Here is a 12,419-nt window from a genome sequence, read left to right as displayed (position 1 = left end):
ATGTATTAAATGTAAACACATATTAATAGATAAAATGTATAAATTCTGTTTTTTCCTATTTCTTAATAATAAAATTTTATATATGTGCATATGTGTCTAAAAGTCCATATTATCATTAGAGGAATTAAAATGAATATACATTTTTTAGAATAATAAAATATTGTATAAGTAAATATATATATATATGTGCTACTTCGAATATCTAAAAATATATTAAGAGATAATATCAACTTAAAAGTGTATAAAATATATATAGTTTATCCTGACGATCACTAGATTATTTTTATTTTTAAGACTCATTTTTTAAATAAAATATAATTTAAATGAAAGTATTATTATTATTATATAAATAATTCATAAATAAAAAACGTTATTTGTTTGGTTAGATGAACTTCATTTATGTTAATTTAAAAAATTACAGTATTTTTTTTATAAGGTTTAATTAAATATATGTAGTGTATATATTTCCCGTTTTACTGCTTTTCTAGTACATTTCATGTTTAATTTTTATTTATAAAATATTCTTTTTCATAGGTTCATCTTAAAATGGTAATGTAGTATTAGTATGTTTTACCGTTATCCTACTTATGTGTACCTTAAAAAATAATGTTTAATCAATAAAATAACTTATAAATATTTTTTTCTTTGTAAAACTATGAGTAGGATATAATGAAAATAAGATTACCATATATGGAGAATACTATTTAGAACAGGTGAACAAATTACTAATATGTATTTTAATAATAAGTATGTATGTATTTTTTTTGATAATATTATATATTACTATAACTTAATAAAATTTTTAATTCTATGCAAACACCATGTTTATGTATAGACATATGAAATAATTATTGTGTGATAATATGTTCGTTTCTGTTTTTCTTGTTATATGTACAAAAAAGAAAAAGGATAAATTATTATTTGGAACATATCGAATGTTATTTTATTCAGTACTTGTTTAAATAGAAACAGTGTAAAGATTGATGATACATTTACATATTTATTAGAAATTTGGAAAATAATTCTCAATTATATATATTACGAACTTTTTTACTATACACCATAATATAACAGTGATTATAGTATTTTTTTTGTTCTTAGGAAGACGAAATATATTTTTATAAAGATATATATATTTTAAATATTCTTTTAAACTATCCATTCTTTTAATTATTTTTATAAATTTTTAGGAATTATTCAAAAAAATTTGTATGAAGTGTATATTTCATGAAATAATAGGCCCAGCAGCTAAATTAAGTACTAGATATTGAAAGAATTTATATAAGTGGAACTAGATATAAAATTTTAATGAAGGATAATACCCAAATAATTTAAATTATTATGTGTTGATATAAACGAATAATTTTCATTTAGTCTTAGATGAAACTTATATAAATAGAAGGAAAAGCATGAAATTATTCTTGATTTAACAATTTTATACCACCATGTGGAGTTAATAGAGAATATTAAAAATAAAATAATTATAATACCAAGTATGCTTTTTTTAAATATTTTAGGAAATTTTCATATTAAAATGCACTACCATAATTAGTGAAAATTTTATTCTCATTTAAATATAAACAAGAACTAATTTTGTAATTTTATCATTATAGGATAGTTAGATTTTTGACAGTGAACAAAAAATTAATTATTATACTTATGTCCTTATAAAATTACATAGTTATAAGGAAGATACTTCTTCGTTATAAGAAGTTCCATTCATATTATTCTTAATGTTGTAAATACTTTTTATATTTTCAAGGTTAACTGTACAGTAATATAATTTAAATATCTATATATTAAAAATGGTTCTTTAATTTAATTTTAATTTTAATTTTATAAGTTCTATAGTGGGACTTTCCAATATAAATATATTTAATAGTAAAAATAATTCATTTTAAAAAGGGTATCTCAATTAGGCAATCTCTAAAAATATTTTGCACATTAAATTAAACTAATTTATTATTGAAAATGATGAGGAATAACTATACCTAGAGCAATAAACATTTATACTGAAGAACATAATCAAAGAATCTTGAGGTTATATCAGTATATCTGAATGCATGTCACATATACCTTTGCAAAAATAGATATAACAACGTATATTGCATCAAGGGAGGTATAATTTTTTTATCATTATAGTTATTAATGAGGATCATTTGAATTATCATTGTTGCTAAATAAAAAATTTATTTTATTTTATATGATTTATCTTGTCATATTTTATATTGTGATTCTAATTCATAAGAATCATTTTTATGAATATTTTAGAGAGTATACAGGTATAAAGAGTATAAATCAAACTTAATTTTTCTTCTTTTAAAATACATTTTGCAATGTCGTAAGTGTTATATAATATGTCCAATTTAATTTTTTATTAAATCATCAACATGTGGTGTATCCAAATATATTTATTTTAATTAGTAATTGTAAAAGTTTTTATTACATGATAAAATTTATTTGATATATATTAACACAAGTAATTCATTATTATGTTCCATGGAAAATAAAAATTTTCAAGTATTCTTACAAGTAATTATTCAGAAGATAATGTATTTAAAAAGATATTTCTAATAAGATCAAATATAATATTTTATGTAGAAATATAATTAAGAAAATAAGGAACATATAAGAAAATTAAAAACTAAAAACATGCTTGGTTTTTATACCATTAAGTTTTTACCTTTGTACTTAAATGCTTAAAAAATTATTTAAAATAAACAAACATGGAAAATACTTCTGATATTTTAAATATCTTAATTATATATATATTAATATAATATATACATTTCTATTCATCCCATCCATTAACTTTGTTATTTAATTCATTATGAACTATTTGGAACTTACATATCACTGTTATCCACATGTTAATAAACAAATTAGGGGTGTTGGCAGAATATTTTAATATAATATAGTAAAGCGATTACTGGGAAAATTTTAAATAATTTTAATTATATATATTGATCAATAATGGAAAATATTTATAAAATGCATTCCTCCTGTGTAAAAGGTATTTGTATAATAGTACACAAAAGGATAGCTGATGGATGTGTAAAATTATAGAATTCAAAATTTATATATTTATTGAACATTTAATTATAAAAATAAAAAAAAAATTTATACAAGAATTTATTTATTAATTTTTATTTTATTTTTCTCAGTTGGACAATGTCTGAGAAGTTATATTATTTTTATATGATAAATTATTAAAAGGAATTTTATGTATTAATCATGCATTCTTATTTTAAAGTTTTCGTTTATAAATGAAGGTATCAGTCATTATATAATAAAGAAAAATTCAAAAGAAAATTTTCATTAGCTAATTATATTTTAATATACTTAATAAATATTCTCTTATTTATTTAATATAATAAGTACCTATTAATATAGATGTAACGGTTTAATGAGTATTTAAATAATTAAAATTGTAGCATTAATTAATATTTTTATATACATATAAACAAGGGAACGTCAATAAAATAAGTATAGCTTTATTTTATTTATTTTTATTTTGAATTCCTATATATTTGTGTATTATATTCTTTAATATGATAAAAATTTTATTTTATAAATAGTTATGCTGTTATGCTGAAACGAACAAATGAGCACTAAATTAAAATTTTTACTTTTGAATTAATAATAATATTTAAGATAATTTGAAAAAAAAAAAAAGGAAAGAGTTTTATATTGTTTATAATAAATATTTTACTTATTAATTTTTTTTTTTTTTGTGTATTTTTTTTTTTTTTTTTTTTTTTTTTTTTTTTTTTTTTTTTTTTTTTTTTTTTTTTTTTTCGTGTATTATTTTTTTTTTTTCGTGTATTATTTTTTTTTTTTATGTATTTTTTTTTTTTTATGTTTTTTTTTGTTTATTTTTTATTATTTTGTTTTAATATATTATAAAAATTAAAGCTTTATACTGTAGTTTATACAATAGATTTATTTAAAAGTGATATAAAATTAATATTAAATGCTTAAGTTTTTTCTATAGTTTAATAAATATATTATTTATTAAAAAAATAACGAATAATATTATAATTATTTTGTACATAAAGTTAAATTACTAACATAATATAAACAAATAGAAATGTTGCAAACTTAAAATGTACCACAGAAAAAAAAGAAATATAATTAAAAGTACTTTTATTTAAGAAAAAATAGTTGAGCAAGAAATTATATTTTTCTATTTTTTTATTTAATATGTATAAATTCCCAAAGAACTATAGTATATATTATTATAAAAATGGCACACACATTTATATTATAGTGCATATTATTTCATACTAAACTGCATAAATATGTATTTATTATAATAGAAAATACGTCCTTAAATACTAAAATACCTTCAAAAAAAATTGGAAAATTTATTTTTGATAATAAAAATATTTTATGTTTATTCTTTTATTTACACAGATAGGTATTGAGTCTTATAATACTATATAGAGAACTTGTACATTTTGTTGCACATAATATGAAATAAATTATATTTATCAAAATTGTCATAATGTAATATACGTGCTAATATTTTTATATTCATTTCATATCGTTTAATTCTATAGAATTACGTTCTTTCGTTCCATATATAATATGTATAATATTATACTGTACAGTTCTAACGCTGATTTTTCGAAATTTGATTGCATATTTTATCTTATATATGTCAAATTAATTATTATATTATAAAAATTATTACATTTGTTTCAATTTACTATTAATATATGCCATATTTTTATTATTATTAGATTTTAGAAAATACATTAAACGTTTCATTTTCCAATATACATAGTTATAGTGTTTTACCTATATATTCATTGAATTGTACTTACATATATATATATAAGTATATGTATTATGTGGATGATTTCTTATAATAAATATTATATGCACCATGTTAAACTTGAGTAATGATATTAATATTGTTATGTACTTAATATGAATGTAATTTTATATTTTCTTTATATCTTCTTCATAATGTATAAACTTAAATAAAATAATTATTCTTTAATATTATATTGTTTTTTTTAAGCTTCTTAAACATGTTACCTAGTATCTTTTATATAAACCTTTTATGGTTATGTTAGAATTATACTCATTTGTATATTACTACTCTTGTAATTATGTCGGTGAAAATTTTTATTCTGACATTTAATTTTTTTTGATATTTTTTTAAAATACCCTCTAATTAATTTGTTCAAGCCCATATATCATATGAACAAATATATCTTCCAATAACAATTTATAAATTATAATTTTGTGCAGTATTATATGTTATACAACATCGCTAGCTATTAGAATGTGTCTGATTACACGAAAAACCATTTATCAATATTTGTTTATTTTGTTCATTTAGTTGTATCCATGCATTTACTTTTTTTCTTAATGAATACAGTAGAAAAACTTGCATGAAGAAAACCAGTTTTTAGAAAGATTGAATATTTGTAAATAAAAAACTACTGAAAAATAGTAATTTTATGTAGTAGTAAAATAGAGGGATTGTAGATATGCATTCTCATTTTTAATTAGAATAATTTATAGTGTTAGCAAAAAAAGAAATTAGAAAACTCCTGTAAAAAAAAATAATGTAATTATTGGAAATTAATAGATAAATTCAATGCAGGTAACATGAGCATCCATGTTCTGGTGATTAACACCGATGAAAGTAGATTTTACGGAAGGTTGGATTTATTTATATTTAGTATTATGGTGGTTATCGTTAACAAAATTTTTAAATGGTACCTTTTTGCATGCAAATACAAAAATGACTGCCATCTTGTCTTATACAGTTATTTTAATGACCATTATATAATCAATTACATTTTTCATCATAGGTGAGAAGATATTTTGTAGAAACTGTACTGTGGGAACCTTTTTTTAGAAAAGGTATAACTTATAATTTATATATTAAATTATAAAAAACGAAATAATTTCGAACGCTTTTTTTTTAAAGGTGCAAGCACTTAGGTTTTTCTTTGTAATAAATTATACTCATTATATAATAGAAATTTATTATAATCCTCAATAATTCAATATATATATAAATATCATGTTTTTTTTTGGACAATGTATTGTGCATATAATGTAAATATGAAAATAATACAATATAAGCTAAAGCTTAATATTATTTTATATTTAATTTGCTTTATTATTATGCACTTATATTAATATTATATATTAAATATAAATAAGACCTAATTCGAAATGTGTGTAAACGCTATTAAGGTATATATGTATATATACATGTATATATATAACAAAACAATTCCATAACTGTATATATATTTATTGTGGAATAAATTAAATTTTTTGCTATAAAATTAAAGTATTTGTACCCTATATATTTATTTAGGAAAAAATAAATAATTTAGAAGAATTCTGATTTATTTTTTAAAAGAAAGGCTTACAAAAATGTTTACAAATCATGAATGTTTCCAAAACAAAAAATTTGTATTTATAAAAAAATTGTTAGATGGATTTATGTCGTGAGTATATTGTTCATAATATATTTAATAGTATATGTTGATTGTTATAAAATATTAAATGTGTTAACCTATACTGTACAGAAATATTATATGAGTAAAAAATGATATGAACAAAATGTGCGAAAAATTAAAACTAAATGAGCTATATTAAAAATGCTAAATTGTTAATGAAATTAACATAAATAAACGTAAATAAATAATATTAATTTCTGTACATTTTTTTTTTTTTTTTTTAATTTGATTAATATCTTTTCTAAAAGTATACATTTTATTAAAAAAATTGTATATATAAAAGTAGACAAATTTTAAAATATTTCACTTAGAAGTGATGTTATAAATGGAACTCAATTGTAAATTATATTTTTAAAAAATTATTATACAAATATAAGAATTTTTTTTTTTTTTTTTGCATCTAAAAAATATATTTTTTCGCATATTAGACATAATCTTATAAACATTATTTTTTAAATATACAACAAATAAAAAATAAAAGTTTTATAATTAACAAAAAAATTTCAAAAATATTTTTTTTTCGCTTATTATTACGATTTTCATATTGTCATGATAATTAACATTTTTTATGAATAATAATCGTTTGTTACGAACTATAAAATTTAAGAAAAAATAATTATTGAGAAAACATAATTAAAATTTTCAATTATTTTATACTTTATACAGAATAATGCATTATTAATATGTTGTACATTTTATATTTTATTTAATCTGAATATTTTCATATACTAAGGAATCATATGTTTTGTTTTTTATTTTATTTTATTTTGAAAAGGATTCATAAAATAATTAATTAATATTCGATACAAAATAAATAATTTATGTATTAAAAATATTCAAAAATGAATTCAAATTGTTTTAATCTAGTTAAAGTTTACTTTTTTTATAAATTATATTATAAAGGTCAAAATTTAATAATAAAATTTTAGAGTTCATTTACATTTTCTAAGTTGCAAAATGTATTATACTAATATATATATTATTAATTTTTTTACGAAAATGTAATAAAAAAAAAAATAAAACAAAAATATAGTATCCTTTGTCATTAAAAGGATGTTATATTATTATTAATTTGTTCATAACAGGATATATTAGAACATTAAAAATGTACAGCATGAAAGAGAAAATTAGACTATTCTTTTTTATTAAAGTTTTTAAGTTTATCCTTTTAAATGAGTATGCCATTTTATGTAGTAAAGTGGTATGACAATATTAATTATAGACACTTTTATTATTCATTTTTCTAGTATAGTTTTATTTTTAATCATACTTGTTTTTAGTATTATATTACTTGTTTTTTTAAATAAAGAATACTTACTTGGTTTTTTCAGAGTAACGTTAGTAAAAATTTCGATAAAAAACACGATGATTATAGAAAATCAGGTATTAGATTTTATGGGTTAGTAGTAGTTCATAAAAACGAAAGGATTTCTAATATTGAAAGAATGAATGGAGGTATACCAAATATTGGAGTGTATGAAATAAAAGATATATCTAATAATAATAAGGGAACCAAAGGAAAAAATAAAAAACAATGTAAAAGTTCATTAAATAATAAAGGAGTACTTGACCAAGCTAAGGATGTTAAATCTTCTGCCCACACCGAAGGAATTACATATTCTGATAAAGGTACACTAAAGAATAAAAATTATGTAAAGAAAGTTAGGGGAGTTGTAAGAACTGGTTTTAAGTTTTTAAGGAAATTTATAGATAGAAAAGGAGTTCTTTTTAATTTTTTATTTATCTTACATTTAGGACTTGCAATATTAATTACGATAGCAGCATTAATTGAAGGTACTGTTCAATATACAGGGGATGTAAAGAGGGTTTTTCCGTCTGTTTTACGATCACTTCTTATATTCTGGATTTTATTTTTATTAGGCATTTTTTGTATCTGCAGAAAAGCTGTAAAACATGAAAAGTTGACACATATGAAAAGTGAGATGCATCATAAAGCACATACATCTTTAAGTACAATACACTTTTAGAACAATTAAAATCTAAAATTTTCTAATTTATATATACAAGGAACAAACAATTCTATAACTTTATAGATTTCATAGTTCTACCTATGGGAGACAAGTTTTTTTGATCTACAAGAGTACAAATATACTTTTTATTTTTTGTTAATTTGAATATTTAAATGTTTTTGACACTTTATTTTAAAATATATTTTAAGAATAACATAAAACAGTGTTTCATATATATATTTCGGTATATAAAAAGAATTATTTGAAAAATATATGTATATAACATAAAATGAATACATAAAAGCACAATTTATATATTTTTTTTTGATATATGTGAGACTTTGTATTCGTAGCTGTAAAATATATTCTTGCTTATATTTTGTCTTTACTATTATTAAATTACTATTTTCTGACTTAATTAAAAAAATGTTTAATTATTTTTTTTCAATTAAGTTTAAAGATTTCCTGTTTTCCACATGAAGAAATGAGGTGGATGAATGTAATTGTACTGTTATATATATATATATATATATATATATATATTGTATATAAATAACAACTGAATTATTAGCTGGTTCAATATCACTATTACATATATTTTTTTTTTTTCTTACAAAATAAATTTATTTTATTAAGAATAAATTTAAAAAAAAAAATCAATAATATTTAATTAATTAGATCATATAAGTAGTTCCGAATAATATATTCGACTATAAGTTTTTATTTATTCTGCTTCGTTGTCTTTCGATTATTAAAAATTAATTTGTTTATTTAGTAATAAAATTTTTTTGTAAGGCACATAAAGATATAAAATATTTATAACATTTTAAATATTAAATGGCGAAACACACAAAGCATTTTTGTTTATTTTAATAATCTTATTCCGATGAAGTTTATTATCGAATTATAAACATTATTTTATATATGCATTATTATACATTAGAGTTTTTGGATAATATTAGGTTCCATTATACAGTGTACTATAGAATGTTACATTTGTTTTGTATTTACTTTTTTAAGGAGTTCCATAACTAATATTTGGGTATACACAATGAATTAATATTTAGTAAATAAGTTCTTTATTTTATTTATGTTTGTTCTACATTTGTTCTGCATATATATTACATTATACATTTCATGATAGGAGCTTTATTATTTTAACTTTTCTTCTTTTTTTATTTTTAACTTTTTATTAGTTAAATATATGTAAAGTTGAATACTATATGAAAGGGTTAAATAAATTTTGAACATTGCAGATTATTTAAAAAATATAAACCTCCATAAAGTACTAAAGTAAAATGAAAAAGAGGGAATTTTAAGAAGACATACATATGGAAGTGGAATTGCCATTTATTTTTGCTATTAACTGAAATATATAAGTTTTAGCTGAAATGTTTTTTAGACCTATTAGTAGTAAAAGAACATTTGAAAAGACATTATATTTTTATAGTAAAGATCATTGAGATATGGTTAATTAACGAAACTGTGAGGGAAAAAAGTATTAAATGAAAATATATATAGTACGATATCAACTATATTTAAACGAAATACTGAAATAAATAAAGTCATATACCACAATATTGTATAACATTAGGAACCTTACCAATTAGAAGAAAAATATAATATTATTATGAAACTCATGTTCAAAATATATTATAATTAAAAATAACTTTATTAATACAAGAAGTCATAAAATGTTAGAGAGTTTTAATAAATAAATATATGAATTCATAAATTTACGTCATACATCAAATACATAGAAATATATATTTATAATAAAACAAATTATATATGATATAAATATGTAATTAAGATCAAATTATATGTTTTACCTAAAAATAAAAAATATATACAGATGATATTTTGATTTGGCTTAATATATTTAATTAATTTAGATTATCATAAGTAGTTTTAATGAATGTATCATTAAAGATATAATTATGGAGAAAACAAATAATGATAAATATGACGATGGAAATTAGTTAAATGAGAATGTATAAATATTAATGATATAGTAGAATATAAGTTTATATAACACATATCATGGGAAATTCTTTTTATGTTATAATATTAATTATTATGATGTGCTGTTATATTGTCTATATAAACAATAATTTGTAATATATGAGAATATAAGAGATATTTAAGTAATAGATACATTAAATGTTCATGAAATAGCATCTTATCAAATATATTTATAATTATACGTATGATATTTCTATAAAAGGATGAAATAAGAAAATAATCTCACTTTTATGAAATGTTATAGAGTAATATATGATATATGGAAAAATATATTAATATTTTTTTATTTACATTTAATTTATTATTTTTTAGATGAGTAGCTGTTTAGAAAAATTAGTAGCATAATATTATTTATTTAATTAAAGTAATATATTTAATTATATATATTTTTTATAATAAACTAGGTAATAATTGTAACAAAGAGTAAAAAACACAGATATTTTCATATATATTGTTATGATTCTAAGGGTATATTTCCAAAAAAAAACTAATATATTTCATTTATATCAGTTTCATAAAATAGATATATTAATCAATATTTTTCAGTAGTACTTGTTTATATGTTATTAAAAAATAAATATTCATTCATCTCATATATAAAATATTCATAAAAAAAATTAATACTTCAAAATTTTTCCTAAATTTTTTTATATACTATTATATGCATAATACTTTCATATTTCGAAACGATATTTTTTTATCTAAGTTATTTTCTTTAAAAATATTTTTAATATTATCATAATTACTAAAGGTAATTTTTAATTAAATTTTATTTTTACATTTATATTTATTTTTCATTATTAATACACTTCTCATAATTAAAGATTTTTATTATTTAAAAAAGAAAAAAGAAAATGATAAATAAATGAATTCTTTTTATATAAATTATTCTCGCTTGTTAATAAAAAATCAAATATATTTATTTAAATTATATAGTAACTATAAAGCCATATTTATAATAATTATATAAAACAATATAAAAGAGATATTTTGAATTTCCCTTTTTAAAACATATAAATTTTTTAAGTAAATCAATTCTATAATGTATCTTTTAAGGGATATTATGTAAATGTTCAACATATTATAAGTATATTTTACATGTTACGTTAAATTTGTGTTACAAAAAAAAATTATGGTTTTTTTATTCTTTTTAATTTTATGTTTTTTGTTATATTCCATATAATAATTTAAATATTTTAATTATAAATTAATATTTTAAAATATAATAAGCTCAAAAATTTATGTTGTTAGGAAATGCAGAAACAAAAATTAATAGATATATTTGTAATATTTATTTTAATGTACTGATTAAGAGTATATATAGTTTTTTTAAATTAAATATAAAATCATTAAACAGAAAAAAAAAAAAGTAATTTTATTTTATTTATAAAAGGTGTAAATAAAATGAATATATAATTGTGCTATCAGGGAAACAATATATATATTAATCATTTATTAATAAAATTTTCTTTACCAAAAAATATCGTAATTAATGTTACATTGCTTTATAAATATCATTGTTATATTTATTGGTTAAAGCATTATTATAATTATTTTTTCTTTTTTACTGTTTATATTTTTATTTTATTAATGATATATAATACTTTTTTAAGAATAAGAAATTTTTATAATCAACATGAAAATATCCTTTTATTAGTAACTTGCGAAAATACAGTTAATTTTTACCAATATAAATATATTATAAAATTAAATAATTCCAACACAAATTGAAATATGAAATTTTTTATTTTAGTTAAAACTCCTAAATTTCTTTTTATTTGGTTATGCTCTAATTTCTGTAGTATGTTATAAAAATAACGCACCAGAAAATTTTTTTTATATCCGTTAATACTTCATGTTTTCTATGTATATATATAATTATAACAGTGTATCAATGATTAACAAAATATATAACATTGTAAATAATTAA

General features: G+C 18.3%; 1 protein-coding gene across 1 annotated transcript; it reads left to right on the top strand.

Moving 5' to 3' along the window:
* Window positions 1–7,608: 7,608 nt before the first annotated feature.
* On the top strand, window positions 7,609–8,482 carry MKS88_004047 (uncharacterized protein; the record flags this gene model as incomplete). The annotated part of the gene is made up of 2 exons (XM_067217193.1): window positions 7,609–7,695; window positions 7,826–8,482. The coding sequence occupies 2 exons, from the start codon at window positions 7,609–7,611 to the stop codon at window positions 8,480–8,482; spliced, it is 744 nt and encodes a 247-aa protein (XP_067071646.1).
* Between the last annotated feature and the right edge of the window lie 3,937 nt (window positions 8,483–12,419).

Source organism: Plasmodium brasilianum, chromosome 12 (genome assembly GCF_023973825.1).
Source record: "Plasmodium brasilianum strain Bolivian I chromosome 12, whole genome shotgun sequence".
NCBI classification, from domain to species: domain Eukaryota; phylum Apicomplexa; class Aconoidasida; order Haemosporida; family Plasmodiidae; genus Plasmodium; species Plasmodium brasilianum.
The sequence above is the reverse complement of the archived record's forward strand: the minus strand, read 5'-3'. Positions and strand labels throughout refer to the sequence as shown.